At 40.7% G+C, this 22,334-nt stretch overlaps 1 protein-coding gene across 3 annotated transcripts; it reads right to left on the bottom strand.

The window, feature by feature from the left end:
* Positions 1–1,279: 1,279 nt before the first annotated feature.
* On the bottom strand, positions 1,280–21,869 carry PCID2 (PCI domain containing 2). 3 transcript variants are annotated; one of them, XM_038415380.2, is made up of 15 exons: positions 21,739–21,869; positions 21,396–21,482; positions 18,703–18,792; positions 15,714–15,787; positions 14,821–14,886; positions 14,222–14,263; positions 13,572–13,626; positions 10,021–10,124; positions 7,399–7,474; positions 7,142–7,283; positions 5,483–5,583; positions 3,736–3,809; positions 3,458–3,583; positions 3,111–3,234; positions 1,280–2,219 (listed from the first exon to the last, which is right to left on the bottom strand). In XM_038415380.2, the coding sequence occupies exons 2-15, from the start codon at positions 21,429–21,431 to the stop codon at positions 2,130–2,132; spliced, it is 1,200 nt and encodes a 399-aa protein (XP_038271308.1). In that variant the 5' UTR covers positions 21,432–21,482; positions 21,739–21,869; the 3' UTR covers positions 1,280–2,129. The 3 variants fall into 3 exon arrangements, with proteins under 3 accessions (XP_038271308.1, XP_043361801.1, XP_043361839.1); XM_043505866.1 differs by having other exon boundaries at positions 21,735–21,794; XM_043505904.1 differs by lacking the exon at positions 18,703–18,792.
* Positions 21,870–22,334: the final 465 nt, after the last annotated feature.

Here is a 22,334-nt window from a genome sequence, read left to right on the forward strand (position 1 = left end):
TAGTTTTAATTATTGCTGATGCTTCATTGCATGTTTTGTAAAAGTAATGAAATCTCTGTAAGAGAAGAGCTTAGTGCAGTGCTCTGCTTCTACATTCTTGCTAGGGAGTAAGAACAAGACAGTTGAAACGAAGTACTCCATTTTGATTCAAATCCTTTTGCCCCAGAGAACTGACATGCTAAAGACAAGACACAGGTAAATGAGACAAGTGGGCTGACGTGGAGGCCAGGGGAGATGGAGTTACAGAAAGACTAGGCTGTATGCTACTCTTAGCCAATCAGGAGCAGTGATCACTACCCAGTCCCTCCCTCAGTTTTCTTTGTGCCCAGAAGAGGGGCATTTTGAATAAAGCACATCTGTTTTCCTCACTGATCCTGCAGCACTGACATCAATGGGAATGGGATTCAAAAATAAAAGAGGCTTGGATCCTTTTCCCTGTACTTCATGATTTCATTATCCACTCTAATTAAATATACACTCTTCATACTGGTACAACTTGCATGTGACACTTTCCCAACACTCTTGACAGGACACTTTCAGAAGTTAGATCTATGAATCCCCTCTATTATAAGAATGACTTAGGGCAGGTCTACACTTAGAATGACAACAGATACTCTATGGCCAGCTAGCCCTGGTATAAATAGCAGTGCAGCTAGTGAGGTCTGGCTTAGAGAAGAGGCAAGCCAGAACCCAAGGGTACATGCCTCTCTACACACCCAAACAGTGCCTCCCTGTCTATACTGCTACTTTTAGCAGTGCAAGGTCCCCCATTCTGGAGCCTCTCTCTGCCAAAGACTCTAGCAGCAGGGAAAGGGACTTCATATTTGAACTGATAATGAAATATACTCACTACTAGAGTCATGATATTGTTGAACTATGCAAAATCATTTTCAGCAGAAACAAAATGAAGCGAATGACTCTCTCACGTGTCAAAACTAAGTCACTTGAACACCATTAGAAGCAAATTACACAGAAAGCAGAAGTACTGTTCTATTTTCAAGGGCTACTGAAGTATGTTATATGCAGGTGGCAAAACAACCCGGGTTTGTAACTTTTAGTTCTTGTACTATACAGAATAAGTTAGAACTTAACAGAGCAATGAAAGCAGCTTGAATATCCCATTAAAATAATATCAATCTAGGAAACTATTTATCTCTCAAGTGCTTTAGTATTTTTTTTAAAACCTATAATAATGTTATTGAAACTTTCATTATAAAGACTGTTAAATGTCTTAGATGGTGTTTTCTGGTGCTAAATCAGTCTGGAATAAAATCATCACTGTCACCACCAAGAGAAAAATATCACATTTGTTTTATTATTTTTACAAAATCACCAGCATGAACAGGTATGCTGTGCAAAAATAAAAAAAAACACTTAAAAGAATGGACCTACTGACAGAAATATTCCACAAAATCAGAATTAAAATGGAGTTTGACTAGATTACCTAAATAAAGTCTTATGCCTCAAGGGGAAACTCAAACAACTGTACTTAACACTTACCAAAGGCCCAATTCTGAGCAGCAATAGGTAATCACACCCTGCTGTACACTCATAAATCCTATTGAAATTGAAGTGAAGTTCCAGGGGTTCAGCACCAATCAGGCACAGGTCCTTAATGTTTAGAGAGGGTTTGAAGAATGTCATATCCAACCAAGATTACTAAAAAAACCCAAAGTCTCACATAACTGGGAAGTAAGGTCAAGGACAGGTGAAATAAAAGCATTCTTTTTGCCCACAAAGAATGATTAAGTGCCACTGACAGACACTTGCTTTTGACAGAAATATTTGAGTGTCAGTACACATGACATCTGAGATAGGTGAGGCAGGCTTTTAAAGATTTTTGCTGAAATTTTGTTTCAACATGAATTGGGAATGTTCTTGTTTCTTTTCCAGCCACAATACTTCAGGGTTTGTAGAAACTAACTTTTAAAAAGGGAGCATTTTGTTCTCTGTGCTTGGTCAAGCTGGCAGGCTCTGTCCCACTGGGAAAGGAGTCAGGAACAGTTTTTTTGTATTCCAGTACTGAACATAACCAGGTCATTAATAGTTTCCACTGAGCGACTTAAGAAACAGTTCCATTGACTAGTAGAGTCTCTTATAAATACTCCTCCATCTAAGGTGCAGTAAACTCAACACACTGTAGAAAGTGGAGGGAATGGGTTCTGCTTACTGACCACAAGCTTCTGATGTTGATGAGATATATATCCTTTAATATGACCCTGACAGAATTAAAAAAAAAAAAAGTTTTAGTACTGGAAATTAGCAAGAAGTTTTTTTGCTACCTTCAGTCTTGATCCAGTGTGTGTGCGCGCGCACTTAACTTTAAATTTGTGAGTAGGCTCATTGACTTCAAATATAAATAAAAGAAAACTTAAGTGTGTGATTGACTTAATAAAAGTATATCAATAAGTACTTTGCTACATAGGGACCTTAAACACGCCCATGAACTTTGAATTTGCTGTTTCTGACAAGCCTTCCTTGTAGTTGCCAATTTACATTTTGAGCTGTCACTACAAGAAAAAGGACTATAAATTTCAAATCTATTTCTGGATTAAGATTTTAAGACAAAAGTTTTAATAACTTTTACACATAGAGCTCAACTAACTCATCTTTGTTCATGTGCACTAGACTCTTACAAGATCCAGTAAAATAATTTGTCTCTCCTTTTTTACATCTTTTCCCTATAATTCAGCTTGTGAACTCTTATGTGTACCTCTATTTTTAGGATGTCAAATCAGGAATCCCATGTCCAACTGAACTCAAATTTAGTATAAATATACTACCTCAGCCCTAGTCATAATTTACCAATTTTGTAACTGTTTGTAGATTTTAGCAAAAGGGCAAAGGTTGGCTTTATAATGGAAACTCAATTGCAGTCCTTACTGTTTTGCATATAAAAGGCAAGAATTAGAGCATAAGAACCTTCACTGTAGTAAGATGCATGAGAGGCACAAATGAGTACAAGTATAACGCACAGGCAACTCCACAAAAACCTAAACCCAGTACACTTCCTATTATTATTACCCTTCTGTAATTAACCTTCCTGATGTGCGTAGTCATTTCTAATAACTATAGTTTCCAAGGCAAGCTAATGAATGACGAACACATACCATGTATATAAGATTAGCCAAAATACACTGGACTTCATCAATATCAACATCTTCCACCTGCATGAATTTCAGGGCAACCAGAAAGGCATCTAGAGATAGCTGATGGGTTTTAAGTAGCAAATATCTGAAAGATGCAAACAGAAATACATTTCAGTTATTTCAGACAATTACCTCAAAATTCTGCATCTTTGAGCAAAAAGGCCCTTCTATCATAATTGACTTTGCTTAAGCTCTGGCCTCTAAGGGACAAATAGGGAACTAGGGACCCTGGATGTTTTAAACTGAATTCTGTGGTGAAACCAAATGAAGATTTCCCTTCCACAAAACAGGATTTCTACTTCGCTTACACTTTCTTAAACAGGTTTCTGTAGGTGATGATTTTCAGCTTCTCAAGGATCAGAAAGATACCACAACGAATGAAGAAGGTCTCGTGTTTTGTCAGAGCGTCATTCAATAGCAGAAGATTTCCTTCACTAAAATGACAGAAAATATGCAAGTATCATGAGAAGGTATGACTCTGGGAAGATGAAATATCTAATTCAATGGGTATTTTTCACATACTATAAAAACCTTTCACTTAATATTATTTTGAACAAAAATACGTGATCCAATAAATACACTGTACCTCACAGCCTTAGTTACTTCAGCAAACTGCATAAGCTCATACTTTTTCAAAAGCTGAATTGTTGGCATATGGCCCTGAAAAGCAAGCACAGTTAAATTTTTCAGGATAAATTTAAATACATTTCCAAATCAATCATCTATAAAACCAAAAATCCAAATAAAAATAATTTATCTACTTTACTTTTACAGGAAAAAAAATGAGGTGAATGAAGGTATTTTTAGGCCCCCAATACACTACATCACTAATCATGCCAACAAACATTTGTCTGGCATAGTTACAGGAGTGTGGGTTTTAAAAGCTTTAAAAATATGGTAGTGTAATCAATTATAAAACTTGTATTAGAGTAGGTCATGCTTCACATGATCTAGACCGTTACAAATTTTATACTTGTGTTGCACTCCACTCTGCAAACAGAAAACTGTTTTAGAACACACCACTAATCATGACAGGTGTGTGTCAGCACAGTTAAGATTATTGATTGTCTAATCAGACATTTTCCTTAATTTCTCTTTGTGGATTTTTAATGTCTTTTTATTAAAAAAAAAAAGTTTGGAGAGAGAAAACTCATTCTCATTGTATCAGGTCTGATGAGACTTTGAACCACATACAGTACCAAAAAGGAACTTTTTTTAATTTACAAAGCAGAGATTAGATTGCACATCAACCCAGTCAGCACTGAAACGTAGCTACTTGGCTGCTATGCCAGTTGCAGCCCCTTTACTGGTTGAAGAATCAGATGAGATGTGAAACAGAACTCTACGTTGCATGTTTCTAGCTAACTCTCAGTGAACAAAGAGCCACTTGTGCTATTTTAGTTTTTAAACATTTTTAAATAAGTGTAAAGTTTGGAAGCTGATAATGATCTTGCCAAGTTGGGGTTTCTATATGGCAAAACTGCTCCAGAAGAGAGAAGACAGTAATTTAAGATACTAAATGATTTGGTTATCAGAAGCCTTGCATTTCTGTTTCAGGCCATTAATAATGGGTTTAGCATTCCCATCCCAGTCCCCATTTCACAAGACTGCCTCATTTAATGTAATTAGTCAAAACTGCTCAAAAGAGCTCCAAGATTGGAAAAAAAGAAGAAAGGACTGAATTTATCAAACATCAGGATTGAAGTTCTCTATCTGGCAATTCCTCTAGCACTCATCATCAGAGGGTATATACACACCAGGTAAGGGAGGGGCATGAAGGAAGGAATCCTTCCTCTTCAGGCTGTGGACCCGCTCAGGTAGACTATGCAGGCCTTTACATACACTCTTCCTCTTGTGGGGTGAGAAAATGGAAGTATCTGCTGTGATGGACCTGCGTGTGCGCGCATACATAAACACACAGAGTGGACTGCTATGGAGCTATAATCCTACATTCCTCTTATACACTGAAATGGCACCATTTACACTGCTATGGGTGCCTTTGTTGCTATGAAGCTAGGAGCAGAATTTGGAATTAAGAGGTGTGTGGGGAATCATGCTTATTAATTATTTAAGGGGGTAATTTACAAGTTCAAATAATTTTTTTAGGGTTGTAATTTTTCCCCCCTTTTCTGCAATTACAAAAATTACAATTCAACAGTTTCAAGTAAGTGCTTGACAAACCGTATTCCACGGCATGAGCTGACTCCTGCATCTGGATAGGGCTCCAGACAGCTTCTGAATAAAAATCAGGGGAAGTCAATGCCATAGTGTGTGTCATGTTGGTCATTTGTCCCACAGTGACTGATTTGGAAGTAAAGAGCTAAACTACTCACCAATAACATTTTTACTGGCAAAAGGTAAATCAAAATCATCCTTTTGTTTTTCTGACTTGAACGGTGACAGTGCTCAAAGGCGAATGACAGATACTCTTCAGCTGTAGACACAGAAAGAGGATCAGCACTGCTATTGGCAACAGAGACCAACAGCAAAAATGGGTTAAACATACAAATAGTCAAACAATAATACTGTTAACTGAGCCTGTCAGAATATTTTCTCCCATATTTAGAATAACCTAGAAGTATTCACACAAGAACTGAGTCAATCCAAATTGCACACTAACTAAAAGGGTAATATAAACATAAATACCTTAAGAATTGTTGGATTCACTGAAGATGGGACATTATCATAAAAACTATTTCCTTTTTAAAAGATATGCTGACTCTACATTTTGGATGGAGCAGTTGCACAATCAAACTACATTATGAAAAGAATTCCAGCTCAATATAGCAAGGTTATTGGTTACTGTTACAGGAGAGGGAGAATTTCAGGATATTTACGTTTCTACATGCTGTGACATTTTCCAAAATGATGTGTTAGGACTCTTCTTCAGGGGAGTTAGATGGCATATAATGTGTAAACGTATGCCCAAGTTGTGCAAGTGACTATAAAAGACTGACGAGCAAAGGATTAGAAATGTTCTTACCTGCAAAGGGCTATATTGTGCAACCTTATTCATGGGGCACTCAAGCAAGTAGCCCCAGCACTCACCAACATGAGTGAAGGCTGCACAGTCTAGCCCTAAAGCAGTGGTTCTCAACCAGAGGTGTGTGTCCCCCTTGAGTACTCAGAGGTCTTCCAAGGGGTACATCAACTCATCTCGATATTCGCCTAGTTTTACAACAGGCTACATAAAAAGCAATAGAATAGTCAGTACAAACTAAAATTTCATACAACTTGTTTTTACTGCTCTATATACTAGACGCTGAAATTTAAGTACAATATTTATATTCCAATTGATTTATTTTATAATAATATGGTAAAAATGAGAAAGTAAGCAATTTTTCAGTAATAGTGTGCTGTGACGTTTTTATGTCTGATTTTGTAAGCAAGTAGTTTTTAAATGAGGTGAAACTTGGGGTAAGCAAGAGAAATCAGACTCCTGAAAGAGGGACAGTAGTCTGGAAAGTATGAGAACCACAGCCCTAAAGTATCATATAATATTATTACTGAGAAAGGTTAAATAAAGCTACAATGTGTCTTCAAAATCAGTGCACCAAGAAGCTAAATTGTATGGTAAAGTTGTTGAAAGTCTGCTGAACAAGCAATATCCGAAAGGCGAAGAAAGCTGTAAAGTTCTACAAACATCTCTCATACATAAATCACAAGGTATCTTGCTGGACACTCACCCAGAAAACACATTTTAGTAACGTGTGTACCAAATGTATAAAGTGTACACTAAAGAAGAGTTTGGAGAACTAAATAGTTCAAGACTGAGTATATGTTGAAATCAGAATTGTAATGTAATCCATACTCTAATCTGGTTGAGCCTGCAGCAAATCCCTTTGGATCTTGTCTTTGTGCTGACCGAACGAAAGTCACGCTTCATAACAACTGTGCTTTCCACAACAGGTTTTGAGTCACACATAAAACACGTCAGCTGGAGGTCACTCCCAGCAGTGAGAATATAAATCTGTTCTACTGGCATATAGTACCTTGCTTAAAATCACTGTCAAACATGGCCTTGCGTCCCACGTAGTATTTGTATGTAACTCTTTGTGCCATGCTGTAGTCATCTTTCAGATTTGAGCTGTCAATAGCTCTAATTAATGGTTTACACAGATGAAGTTTGTTAATCTGAAAAGAAAGTCACATGATTGAAAGGTATATTAATGTAGCACTATGTGAGAAACAGGACTTGATTTAGAACATGAAATACAAAGAAAACAAGCTTAGTAGACTTGGATCATACCTTAAAATAGATTTTAAACAGCTGATTCACCAGAAACAACATGCCCCACTTTTTGGAGTCATCAATGCCAGCTCGACTGTTACAAAAGGTAAAACATTAGAAATGAATGTTTTAGGAAAACACATTTTGCTTTTAGAATCAATTCCCTTCACACGCCTTTGAACCATATTTTTTAAAACAAGTGGTCTTACATTACTACCAAACAAAAACAAGCCAAAAATTCCTTGTAAATTTTAGACCATGCAATCGTCATCAAAACAGAGCGCCCAATCCCATTTCTGTCCTATAATCCTTGTTAATTTTAAGATTGCTCAACTGTGTTCCCCCATCAATGTAATCACTTCAAATCAAGAAAGTCACCTAGGAAGATAACTAGGTTATCCACCCCAATCTCAAGTCACCTGTCTTACCATTCATACACTTCCAATATATAACCATCAACAATGTACATGTCCACCTCCTCAGAATTTCACTCAATGCACAACCTTAACTCCAATCACAGCAAGATGAAAGGTATCTTAGAGAGAGACATGATTTTACTCTGAAATTCTACATAGTGTTTATTTCTTCTTAAAATACTCAGACTGGAGTTAAGTTTGTATACTTGGATGAGATTTTGAAGAACATGATGTGTGCATCTGAAAGGGAGCTTGTTGTAGAGGAGAGAAATCTAAGTGTACTTTGGTATTATGATATCTGGGAGGTATGAAGAGTAATTTTAGACCTTTGTGGATGCTAATACTACTTAGCTGGAGATTTCCTGGGTTTCTAGTGATTGTGTTGATAGGAAATATTTGAGTGATCTTAAGGGTTTTTTTTTTGTTTGTTTGTTTTTTAAAAGGAATTTCCCTGGACTTTAAGTTAATGACAGAAGTTTAAATAACTTTGGTGCATAAAGTCTGGAGGAGGACAGCCTTGTTATGATAGAGGCTACAAGATCATCCAGACTACATCACACGATCCATTGTCTACAGCCAAGCTCTAAGATACAACCGCATTTGCTCTGATCCCTCAAGCAGACACAAACACCTATAGGATCTCTATCAAGCGTTCTTAAAACTACAATACCCACCTGATGAAGTGAAGAAACAGATTGAGCACCAGAAATCACCTACTACAAGACAGACCCAACAAAGAAAGTAACAGAACGCCACTAGCTGTCACCTATAGCCCCCAACTAAAACCTCTCCAGCGCATCATCAAGTATCTACAACCTATCCTGACTGATGATCCCTCACTCTCACAGACCTTGGGGGACAGGCCAGTCCTCACTTACAGACAGCCCCCAAACCTGAAGCAAATACTCACCAGCAACTACACACCACACAACAAAAACACCAACCCAGGAATCAAACCCTGCAACAAACCCCGGTGCCAACTCCGTCCGCATATCTATTCAAGGGACACCATCGTAGGACCTAACCACATTAGCCACACCATCAGGGGCGCGTTCACCTGGGTATCTACCAATGTGCTATATGCCATCATGTGCCAGCAATGCCTCTCTGCTATGGTACATTGGCCAAACTGGACAGTCTCTACGCAAAAGAGTAAATGGACACAAATCTGACATCAGGAATCATAACATTCAAAAACCAGTAGGAGAGCACCTCTATCTCCCTGGTCACTCAATAACAGACCTAAAAGTGGCAATTCTACAAAAAAAACTTCAAAAACAGACTCCAATGTGAAACTGCAGAACTGGAATTAATTTGCAATCTGGACACCATCAGATTAGCCCTGAATAAAGTCTGGGAGTGGCTGGGTCATTATAACACCTAAACCTAATATCCCCCTACTGTTACTCACACCTTCTTATCAACTGTCTGAAATGTGCCACTCTCATTACCACTTCAAAAGTTATTTTTCCACCCTTGCTATCCTGCTGTCAATTAAATTGTCTCATTAGACTAACCTCACACCTGGTAAGGCAATTCACATCTTTTCATGTATTTATACCTGCTCCTGTATTTTCCACTCCATGCATCTGATGAAGTGGGTTCTAGCCCATGAAAGCTTATGCCCAAATAAATTTGTTAGTCTCTAAAGTGCCACAAGGACTCCTTGTTATTTTTACAAGATATACTGTAATAGAGAGAGACTGGGGTTCCCTATAGTGGAATTCCCTTTCTATGGTCTTCTGCACACCTGTATGTAGCATGCGCCTGAGAATTACAGCTGTTTGCAATACTGGAAGGGGAGAAAGAGTGAAGAAGCCTTTTCTCCATATTGAGAACATTAAACCTGTTAAGAATGGAAGACTGAAGTAAAACTCCCTCTCTCCCAGTCCCACTGTGATGGCATGTACAAACTCCACACTGGAACAGGACAGCAAGAGTTAATTGTTTGCCTTGGGAGACCAGGATGTAAATTAAATTAGTCTCTTCTGCAACACCTGCTAAGACTATCAAGCCTAAAGAGAAGCCGCTCCAGCTGTAGTTGATACTCAGGAGAGAACACAGCACAAAGAGAAGGAAGCAGGCAACAAAAGTGACTATCCTGACCCAGATATGGTCTTGGCTAGTGCAGAGTTCTTATTAGTTCTTATGCTTTACAAATGGGTAAAGTTATTTAAATTTCTTAATGATTCAACACAAGATCTAGAAAGGATTTTTCACTTACGTGTCACTGGCACAGACACGGAAACAGCTCATCAGCAATTCTGCTGCTTTTTCCAACATGTCACCAACTTTGCTTTTCCCTTTCTTCACCAGCTGTTGATCGGCCTAGCATGCAAGGTGAGAGACACAGCGTGTATTCCTATGTCCAGGCTCATTTTTTAAAAGTATTAAGTAGACTAGTTCTTTAAATACAGCATCTTGTAAAGTAAAGTAAGAGGTAAGTTCCTTATACCTGTCACCCCAATATACTGTATGTATTAAAATATCTCTCTGGAGGTTCTGAACTGGCCCCGCATGAACAGGAGGCAGGGAGGGCTCAGGCTGGCCCAAGTGTGGGGAGGCGAGGGTGGCCTCTGGCAGCCCAGCACATGCGGAGGCTGGGAGACTTCAGAAGGGCTTGGGCCGGCCCCATGTTGGGGCGGGGGGGCTCAGCTGGCCCACAGGTGTCCTGTTTTCCCATTGGGAAAATATGGTCACCCTTGGTATTGCCAACCACAAGCCTTCAGAAAATCATGATTTAGGCCACCCCCACCCCCCAAAAAGTTATTTAAAAAATAAATGTGGGTTCTTTTAAGTTGTCTTCTGGTGTATGAGCCTTCAGGGTTCACTTTTTCAAGCTCTCTATGCAACTATGAAGGCCAGCAATTTTTCTTGGAAATGAAAGCTGAGATTCTCAGGCATTCACAGGACTCCAGGTGCTAGAACTTTGAGAAAAGCACCAAATATTGCTAAGCTCACGATAAAATCATGATCTGGCAACATAACATGTAAAACTGGAGAGATCTGAAAGATGGATTAACTAATGTACAACTTTATCTCCGAGTAAGGATAATAAAAGACAAACCAATGGCCTTAATATGAACTGGAATTTGCCTTGTGAATTAAGTGTTGTTTTAATTTTGACTTTTGTTTACATTCTCCCCCACTTAACTACCCTAAAAACAAATGCAAACAGGCCAAAAAAAGAAATGGAGACTCATCCTTGTTATTGAAGATATATCTATTAAAATGACCCATTAGCTCTCATACAGTGCCAATCTAGTTAGTATACAAACTTCTCCAAACTGATAAACCAAAAACTCCCATGCAGACCCTCCAATTCAGGTTTCTCACAGGTAATATATGCGCCCAAATACATAAATGGCCTTATCAAGATTGGATCCTCAGGCTGGATGTGGTCACAAATGTAGAATCTACTTACTATTCTGTTCAGACCATTTCCTACTCCAGGCAGAAATGAGTTTTTCCCCATTGCAACACAAACTACCAACATGGTCTACCACAGAGAAATTTTAAACCCTATCTAATTAAAAAAAAAGTTTCTTGGAGAAAATTCTAACCAATCATGAAGCCAGGGAGTAAAAGCATTACTGATGCAATTAAGGCATGCCCCACAGAGCCTTTCTGAACCATAAATAACTTCAGAAACCCAGACTGACATCAGTGAGACTTGCAAGTTCTCAGCACCTCCCAGGATAAGGGCCAAAAGCAACAGGTAGGTAGAATAAGCAACTTATATTATTGAAAGCATAAGATGAACTTAGCAATGGGTGAAACTCCGAGTACATATCATTTTTAGGGCTGTTGATTAATTGCAGTTAACTCACGCTATTAACTCAAAAAATTAATTATGATTAATCACAGTTTTAATCATACTGTTAACAGAATACCAATTGAAATTAAATATTTTTAAATGTTTTTCTACATTTTCAAATACATTGATTTCAATTACAACACAGAATACAAAGTGTACCGTGCGTACTGTGCTCACTTTATATTTTTTATTACAAATATTTGCACTGTAAAAATGACAAACAAAAGAAATAGTATTTTTCAATTAATCTCATACAAGTACTGTAGTGCAATCTGTATGGTGAAAGTGCAATTTACAAATGTAGGTTTTTTTGTTATATAAAACTGCACTCAAAAACAAAAATGTAAAAAACTTTGGCTGAACAAGTACCCTTGTAGGCTCTAATCACTAAGACAAACGTCCTCTTGAAAGATGGTTGAAGCATGAAAGGGACATATGATTCTTTAGCGCATCTGGCACATAAATATCTTGAGATGCCGGCTACAACAGTGCCATGTGAACGCCTGTTCTCACTTTCAGGTGACATTGTAAAGAAGCAGCGGGCAGCAGCATCTCCTGCAAATGTAAACAAACTTGTATGTCTGAGAAATTGGCTGAACAAGAAATAGAATCGAGTGGACACGTAGGCTCTACATGTGGAGTTCTGCGCCACTGCGCAATGCAGAATTTTGCAGAAATTAGTGTTGTGCATGCAGAATTTCCTTCCCCCACCCCTTCAAATGGGCTGCAGAGATGTTGGCTGCCACTAGGAGTGGCTGGACCCAGCAGAGCCCAGCTCGCAAATAGAAGACAATACCAGGGGGCGGGAACTAGAGGGTTCCCAGCAGTTGCACTTCCCAGCATACCCTTTAGGAAGGAGGTGGTGGCGCACAGGAAACTCCGTGCAAGCCCAGGACCCAGCATTAGGCTGTTTCTGCCTCTGTATCCCTGGACTCTAGGAGGATAGGGGATGGGAGTGTCTTAGCCAGGAGGGCCCCGCAGCTGGGCACTGGGGGGAAGGGAGTGCGAGTGTCTGGGCTGGGGGGAGCCATGGCTGAACTCTTACGGGGAGGAGTGGGTGCGAGTGTCTGGCCCCCAGCTGGGCTTGCGAAACAGGGAGCAGAAAAACAGGAACTGGGTTGTCATAGGGATTTCTTTAACTCTCTACTCCTGGGGGAAATTTTTTATGTCTGTATTGTTACATACTTGCTGACAGGTATTTTGAAATAAATTATCAAAATAATTGAAACTGGCGTGATATAGTGTTATTTTGACAAAAAAAAATTTGCAGAATTTTAAAATATTGTGCACATAATTTTTAATTTTTTGGAGCAGAATCCCCCCTGGAGTAACATCTGCAAGTTCAGCTTTTATGATAGAAGAGATTGCACTACAGGACTTGTATTAGGTGAACTGAAAAATACTATTTTCTTTTTTACAGTGCAAATATTTGTAATCAAAAATAAAGTGAACAGTGTACACTTTGTATTCTGTGTTGTAATTGAAATCAATATATTTGAAAATGTAGAAAACATCTATAAATATTTAAATGGTATTCTATTGTTTAACAGCACAATTAATTGAGATTAATTTTTTAATCACTTGACAACCCTAATTATTTTTCAGAGTAGCAGCCGTGTTAGTCTGTATTTGCAAAAAGAAAATGAGTACTTGTGGCACCTTAGAGACTAACAAATTTATTTGAGCATAAGCTTTCGTGAGCTGCAGCTCACTTCTTCGGATGCATTACGATGAAGTGAGCTGTAGCTCACGAAAGCTTATGCTCAAATAAATTTGTTAGTCTCTAAGGTGTCACAAGTACTCATTTTCTTTTTCCTAATTATTTTGTAACACATCCTTACATAAAAGGAAGAAGATTAAGCAAAGGATGAAAGTTTAAAACACTTCAGTCAAATAAATTCCTTATTGACAGATAGAGTACATGAAATTGTTAAACGGCAAGTTTCCTGTCTACTTACATTATTAGCAAAAATTCGAAGGTCAAGTGCTACAGCATACATAATAGGCAAAGCCCTACAGAAACAAAAAATCAATATATTTATTATGCATGAATAACTAAACCCATATTGCAGGTTAAGCCACACAAGTTACTTTTTAGTCCATACGGAAGTAAGTGTTGCTGGTGGCTATACAATTCCCTATATCTATATCTCCAGTTTTCCTTTCCTTAAATCTTACAAAAAAAAATCACATTTTATAGGAAAATGTCTTTAAAAGGTCATTGTTTCACACATCATTACTTGCAGTAAATGAACAATGCCGTTAATTAATCCCCAGGTGACAAACTGTCAAGCAGAATATCATTCTGCAATCAATGCTTTACTTAAAGGGAAACAAAGTACATTTGCTAAACAATTTGAATAGACAAATGAACAGATTTTGGGCTTGAGTCCCTTATACAAATTCGAAAGAGCAGAGTGACATAACAGTTTTAATTAGTAAATACCTGGTGTACACAACTGAAACAAATCATTATAGATAATGAAAGTTATTTTTATGGTGGTATCTTAATTGAACTATGGTTGCATTTTGGGACGAAAGGTAGCAGTAAATCTAGATCTATTCACCTGCCTAGTTACTAACGTAACGACATTTATAAAGTACTTACCAGTTTTCTTCTTTATGTGCTTGAAATGCTCGCAAGAATGATGTGTTATATTTAGGAGAACACAGCACACAATTTATAAAGTGACCCCAGAAGTAAAATGGGATAGTGGTAAGAGGCTATATAGTATGCCCTATTTCCGAGTGTAGAAGACTGCAAAAAAAGGCAACAGATCAGGAATCGGAGTGTAGGGGCACATAAGGGATGAGTCCAGCTCTACTGCATGCTATCTCCTTTACCCTGACTGACGAAGCACGGTGCCCTGCACATGGGAGTGGGAGAGGCCCAAGGAAGGGAACAGGATAGTGGCTCTTTGCAATATCATCATCCTCTCTACATTATGTGGGGGACTGCAGAAGACTAATTCTCTGGCTTGGGGGCAAGTGTACTTTTCTTTGACTCCTGTGGAAAGGAGAAGGGGGAAATTTTATTTGGATTTCATTGGTTACAAGTCTAAATAGCTAAAATTTTAGACACACACCAAACCACATTTATATTTTGTAATCCCATCACATTTGAAAGAATCTCCCCTTCCTCAAACATGAAGTTATCCCAGATACACACATTTATGAGCTCTCAAATGAACTGATGGAAAAGGATATTGTACTATAACGGTTTGGCATTTGTAAGCTTCAATAAAGTCATGGTTTCCAACAGCGTAAGTACATCTGTCAAAAGAAAAAGCAGTAAGGAGGAAACTGAAAAGTGTTTCACATTTAAAGAGTAGCTTAATATATTAGTCTCTCTTTGTCTCAAGAGAAATTAAAGCTTTGCAGTTTATTTTAGTAACAGGCTTATTAGAAGTATTCTTAAACAGCAATAAATATGGGAATTGAACACTGAGTGACAATGTAAATAAACTGGCAATTCACACAATACATTATGCAGCAATAGATCTGAACACATCAGTTTAAAATGACCTCTCTACAATTGTCATTCAACATAACTTAAATAGATAAATTTTCAAGATTCTTGAAATGAGAGAAAATTAAAAAAATGTCAACTTGACCTCTATTTAATTTTAAAAAAGCAGTAAAGACATATTTTGCATACTAAAGATGCATGAGAGAGCTCTGCCAGTTTTCATAGATCTAGAATCACTTTTTCCTATTTAAGAAATGTCTCTTTCCCCTGTTGTTGTTTGTTCACTTTTGTGTCTGTTATTGCTATTAAAAGCAATAGCACTTTTGCAACGCCTGGCAAAGGGCATTCATTATCAATAAGATGGTGACATGCACTGTAGATAAAGTGCTATCAAAATCCACACAGTAAACTCAAAAAAAAAAAAATCAGTAAATGTTTTCTGTATCATTTATAGCGATTTTAGGGATTATTTATAACAGTAGTAGGTACACAATTTTCAGATGAAGGTGTGATTCCCTCCCCCTCCTTTTGACAGTGACCTTTCAAATAAATCAGATCAATTCATGGAGTCCCTTCCTCTTTCTACCTGGATACATCAAAATTCAAACTTTCATTCTGAATCCATCTTTACCTTAAGTGAGCAGCAAACATTTCATCATATGGTGGCTCCAGAACTTGTTGACATTTGTCTTCTGGAGATGGAAGCTAATCATAGAACAAATCAATGGAACATTAAATGTATAAAATTGCACAAAAAGCATGTGCATTTTTTAATCAAGCTGTATTTTTATACATACATGCCTTTGCTATATATTAAAATATTAACAGTCACTCACTGTAAAGGGAAAAGGAGTACTTGTGGCACCTTAGAGACTAACAAATTTATTAGAGCATAAGCTTTCGTGAGCTACAGCTCACTTCATCGGAAAAATGGAAAATTAAGGAGAATCAATGTTAAGGATATGGGGAGGGAGGGGAAAGAGCATGCTGTGGAGCAAGATCAAGAGATAAACAAGGGAAAGAGAGAGAAACCAAACCAGAAAGGTGTGCTGCTCTGGCTTATTAAACAACAATTTTTTCAATAAAAGAGCCATACGACAGAGCAAAAAGAAACAGTACACACAAAAAGGGAAGGGGAAAGAACAAGAGACAGATTAGTGACAATGACAGAGTTTACTTCTCAGATACTACAGTGAAGTATAAAAACCTGAACAGAATAGAATTTCCATGTTTCATTGTATTTCTCTGGACAGCATCCTACAATTGTGTTAAGTTGTATTGTGGCGTGAAAGAGGAGAGATGGATACTAATAGAAATAGTCACTAATGGAATTCAGGTCATATTGCTGCTTCAGTTGTCCCTGGGTTAAGTGCAGTTTTTTAAAATTGCATACAGCACCATTAGGTCTTATAGAATTTTAAAAGATGTTTTAAACCAACCAAAGGAATTTTATAATAAGGATGTCATTCTCTGTTGAGGTCTATAGCTAGTTTAAACATTCCATAGATAAAATATAATGATTAAACTGTAATATTTTGAAGAGTTATTTTCTATAGAACTGTTGCTCGCTTTTATATTTTGTAAGATTTTGTTTTTCTCTATAAGAGCAGTGGCAGAAAATGGTTTTTCCCTAAGTAGGCTCTCCTTTCTGGAGCAAGAGAGTTTGGGTTTGCTTTGTGGGGGATTTTTTGCCTACATGTTTGTTATGCACACTATTCATTTCTGTGCTAATTTCTTCAGAACTACCTGAACATTTTCATCTAAGCCCCCAGAAATTTCATGCAAATAAGCAAATTCCTGGACCTTCAGAGACTCTTTGAAGTTAATAGAGGTCTGCCTGTGCACCTCGCCTTGCAGCATACGTGCTGACTTTTGCTTTTGCTGGTGGGTACCCCATCCTGGCCCCACCCCCTTCTCCACAGCCCCTCCTCCATCCCTTAGATCCCCTCCCCTGAGTGCCTCCCACTCACTCCTTTCTGCCCCCTCCTGCCGTAAGGGCGAGGTATGCATGTTTGGGGGGGCCCAGCCTACCGCCCGAAACTTGCAATTTTCAGCACATTTATACACTTCTTTCATATTCTAGTCATTGAATGTGTGTCTATCGTTGGTATCTCTATGTAATCATTATTAAAACAGTAATGAACTACATAATTACATCATCATGAATTACAGTATATTAAAATCATTAAACTGGGATGTTAGTGAAGACAGCTTGTAGCTGAGTGTAAAGACATTACATTGGCTCTGTGCTTCACACCTGCTTAGGGCCAGTTTGGGATCTGAGGGACACTGACGGCTGTGAGAAGACGGCAGACGCGAGGGACAAGCAGAGGGGAGTCTTTCCTCTCTTCCTTCCTGCCACTCTCTCCCTCCCCTTTCTTCTCTAAGTCTTTGTCCCCTTCTTGATGTTCCCCCTTCTTGCTTCCCACCCCATGTCCCTTTTCCCACCTCTCTCTCTGTTCCCCACCTCCTGGTGGCTCTGTAGTGCCTGCCCCACCCACACACTGAAAGCAGCAGAGGAGGATCCCCCTTCTTGGGGTAGGAAGGGTTGCCTTGTGGTTAAAGCACACGCCTGGGACTCAGGTGTTCTGGGTTTGGTTCTCTGCTCTGCCACAGACTCCTTGCTTAGCCTTGGGAAAGCCACTTCACCTCTTTGTGCCCTAATCCCACCTGCCAAATAGGGTTAATATTGACCCTGCCTCCTAGGGTTAATCCATTCATGGCTGTGTGATGATGGGGGAAAATGGAGATACCAAGGTGGGTAGATCTGGGCTAAATTTCTCCACAACCTGAGAGTGAGAGCCAGCTCTTCGCAGGGTGGATGGGAGAGAGAGGGGCTCAGGCCACCGCCACACAGAGGGGGGTCGGGGCTTTAGTCCTGAAGCTTTTCTCACTAGGGTAGCTGGGGTTCCCAAGCTGGGGTCTTCAGCACCACATCTTCTGCCAGGGTCCAGGGCTTCTCCCACCTCCACCCAATGTGGCTCCTGCTGGGGTCAGAGCTTCTTCTCCCTCCCCCACCCAGTGCAGCTCCTTACCGGGTCTGAGCTTTTCCTCCCCGCCCCCCTCAGTGCAGCTCCTGCCGGGGTCCAGGGCTTTTCCTCCCCTCAATCCGCCGCTGCACCCATCAGCCCTAGCCTAGCTGGGCTCCCTTGGGACACCTAATGCCTGCTGTGGCCACAGTCGAGCCTGGCAGGGAGGGAGAAACCATACAGGTGGACACCATGGCCACCAGCCCAAGAGGTGTGTGCGGCGTGGCCCCAGGTGAGCAGGGGCTGGCTGCACCACAGCTGATAGCCCGGCACTCCCACCCACCCATAAGGCTTTTTTTGGGGGGGGGGAGGGGGTTGAGGCTCAGTCAGCCCCTGCTGGAGCAGGGAGGTGTGAAACAGCTGATCTGAGCCTGCCTGCCGCTGTACCCAGGTGGCCCATCCCAAACAGCTCATCTGCAGAGGCACCCGCACAACAGCTGATACCTACCTGCCTACAACTGGTCCTGGTGGGTGGTGAGCACCCCCTATTTTCTTTTGAATGGGTGCTCCAGCCAAGGAGCACCCACAGAGTTGGCGCCTATGCCTTGCAGGATTGGGGCCTTGGTTTGTTAGTGTAACTGATTCTTGTACCTGAAGCCTGGGGTTTGCAACATGAGGATGCTTAAATGACACCAATTCTGCACAAAACAATCCATCTCTGGAATCAACGGCTTCTAGAACCTACCAAAAAAAAAATTACACACCTTAAGGAACAAAATCTAGCCTTAGCTATGTAACACACATTGCCACATAACTATTAAAAACCATCCTTTTGTGATGACATTTGCATTCTTGTCAATGACTCTGCAAATATTAATTTCTCATATGTTATTCCCAAGAAGTTTTAGTTTGGAAGGCACATTAAAATTCTTCAACAGGAAAAAGCCATACAACTTTATTTTTCCTTAGTTGTACAAAGTGGCTCAGATCAGTGACCTCACAAGGTCATTGGGGGGAGGGATACCTCAGTGGTTTGAGCATTGGCCTGCTAAACCCAGGGTTGTGAGTTCAATCCCTGAGGCGGCCATTTAGGGATCTGGGCCAAAAATTGGGGATTGGTCCTGCTTTGAGCAGGGGGTTGGACTAGATGACCTCCTGACGTCCCTTCCAACCCTGATATTCTATAAACAAGGCAATTATATGGGTCCACTGTCTTTCACTGGCAGTAGTTAGGCAGAATTAGAAACTTTGTATAACAACTATAGACAGACTTTAATGAATAAAAAGTACACTTGCAGCCATAAATCAAGTTTTGAACATTTTACACTGGAGTTGCTGAAAGGAAGGATAGTTTGGATTTCATTAATAAGGACCCTTAAATGTATTTCATATACATATTAGGATTTAACAACACAGCCTAATCATAAAAAGATTAATCCTGCCTTCCCTACTAAGAAAAACTTCCCCTTTAATTAAAGGGGAAGATTTTCTTAAGTAGGAATTACAGGACTGGACCCAGAGCTTCTTTGTGAACTCACTTAAGTCGGAGTTTTGGGTATGGATGGGATACAGGATTGGGCACATGGCATTATTCTTGTCTACACTATTCAGGAAAAGGTATTCCCACTTCTAAATCAGCAGCAGAAACCAAATTAGTACTAAGGTCAGCTAAGAATTTCAGTGAAGAAATAAAGCATTATTAAACAGTTAAGTATAGTCCACATACAATCAATTAGTTTAGTTCCCTGTTGACTTTATCTTCAGGGTATACTTTGTAAAAAAACAAACAAACAAAAAAACACGTTTGATGCAAAATTCTCAAGAATTAGAAAAATCTAAAAATATGAAGAGGTGGTCAATAATCTGAAAAGAATTTGGACAATAAAATAGTTTATCTTTTTTATTGCAATTAAAAAGCCTGATGACAGACCTAGAGATTTAAGTTTCAATAATGTCCTATCATGATCAAATATACTGCAATGCAAGAATTATTTAAAGGAACATGATCAATTTAAAAATCACAATGTTTTGCCTCTTATTTCCATGAATGACATTTTAAATGATAACAGATTAAATACTTCCTTTTTTACAGTTTTACTTTTTACATTTGACAACATGTTGTAAACAGTCATTTCACAGATTCATTTATTATATTAAATTTCCTATGGTTTTGTAGGTCTGTCACTCAGCAACAGATCGGGGAAAAACCTTTTCTAAAGATATAAAAACATGACTGATAAGCCACAGAAATTGGGAAAGGGACCTGGGCACCTAATATTTAACTTTTGCTCCTTTTGCAGAACTGACCAAGTTTGACATGTCTCATTAAGGTGCCTAAATAAGAGTGTGTGCATTACATTTGACAAGGAAGGAACCTTTATAGCAAGTATATTTGGGCCTTGATCCTACAGTCGATGGGATCAGAGTTACCCAGGAAAGAATTTTCTGTAGTATCTGGCTGGTGAATCTTGCCCATATGCTCAGGGTTTAGCTGATTGCCATATTTGGGGTCGGGAAGGAATTTTCCTCCAGGGCAGATTGGAGAGGCCCTGGAGGCTTTTCACCTTCCTCTGTAGCATGGGGCATGGTTGACTTGAGGGAGGCTTCTCTGCTCCCTGAAGTCTTTAAACCATGATTTAAGGACTTCAATAGCTCAGACATGGGTGAGGTTTTTCATAGGAGTGGGTGGGTGAGATTCTGTGGCCTGCGCTGTGCAGGAGGTCGGACTAGATGATCAGAATGGTCCCTTCTGACCTTAGTATCTATGAATCTATACAGACCCCAGTATCTGTGCAAAGCCTCACTGGGTATGTTTACACTGCAGCTGGGAGCAAATCTCCCAGCTGGGGTAGACAGACTCATGCTAGAAGAGCTTGAGGCAACATACTAAAAACAGCAGTATGGAAGTTGTGGGTCCAGCAGAGACTTGGGCTAGCTCCCCAACCTTAGAAGCAGGGGGGCAGGTGGGCTTCAGAGCCTGAACTACCCTCTGTGCTGGACCACCCACGCTGGTGTTTTTAACGTGCTAGCTTGAGCTGAGCTAGTGCGTCTGTCAACTGGGGCTGGGAGGCTTGCTCTCAGCTGCAGTACAGACATGCCCACTTCCTAAAGATGCCAGAGCCCACACTAACAGACCCTATCATACGATTGAGGACTACATATTTATATATGTCCTGCATTTTTTAAAGCTACATACGGATGTTACTTTGTTTTCATAACAGGCTAAGGAGACGCTTCCCTAATTACCACTTCCCCTACTCCCGGTTGTCTTTTCTTGAACAGGGTAACTTATCTGTAGCGTGGAGAAAAACAGGGAATGGTGCCGGCAAATAAAACCCACTTACCTGCTGCAAATACTGGTTGATGGTGATGTGCGCCATGGACGGACCAGCGGGCCGGGCAAGTGCTGGGGATCAAGCGTGGGGCGTGTCCTGTGCGGCCAAGGAAACGGAAGCGTCACCGCGAAACCGAGTTAGCGCGACTGTTCCCCCCGCGTCCCCAAGCCACCCGCGTTTCCACCTCCCCGCGGGGCCAGCGTGGGGCTTCCACCAACCCACTCAGCCCGCAGCAGCCCCCGCAGACCAACCCCTCCCCCAGGAGCGGAGCCAGGCACAGCAACGGGGCGGAGTTTCCCAGGCCGCGCGTCACTCCCCTCCCCTTCCCCGGGGCTGCCCCGCACCCACCGACCAGGCTCGCCGCGCCGCGCCGCTCCCGCCTCGCACCATCACACCACGTGGGTGGGGCAGCCGCCCGGCGCTTCCGTCTCCCAGCCCGGCGTGAGTCACGTGACGCGGGCCGGGCACGCCGCACACGTGGTGACCCGTCCTGGCGCCCCGCCCCTCGCGCCACCGCGGAGTTGCTGTGACTGATCGCGCGGGGCCCGATTGTTCCCGTGCAGGGCGGGCGGGACTGCGAGACGAGCGTCGCGCGCTGCGGCTGAACGTAGCGCTCCGCCTGCTGCGGGGTGGCCGGGCCGAGAGCGCTCTTGGGAGCCACGTGACCGCTGAGCCTGCCTAGTGACCTGGCGCTGCTCCCGCCCGCCTCGGTCTCTGCGGTGCCTGTAGCTGCCGCGAGCTGGGAGGGCAGCTGGCTCCAGGGGCTGGCTGTCCTCTCCCCCTGTTATATGGCGTTTGGGAGCATGAGCCCAAAGCCTTGCCTTGTCGTGAGCCAGTGACGCTCCTGTTTTAAACACAAAAGGCATCGTGTTGTTTTGTAGACCCTCTCACTGTGCATGCGTGGCAAAAAAAGCATTGGAATACGTTTTAATCTTCTGTGACACGCTC

This window comes from Dermochelys coriacea, chromosome 1 (genome assembly GCF_009764565.3).
Source record: "Dermochelys coriacea isolate rDerCor1 chromosome 1, rDerCor1.pri.v4, whole genome shotgun sequence".
Taxonomy (NCBI): domain Eukaryota; kingdom Metazoa; phylum Chordata; order Testudines; family Dermochelyidae; genus Dermochelys; species Dermochelys coriacea.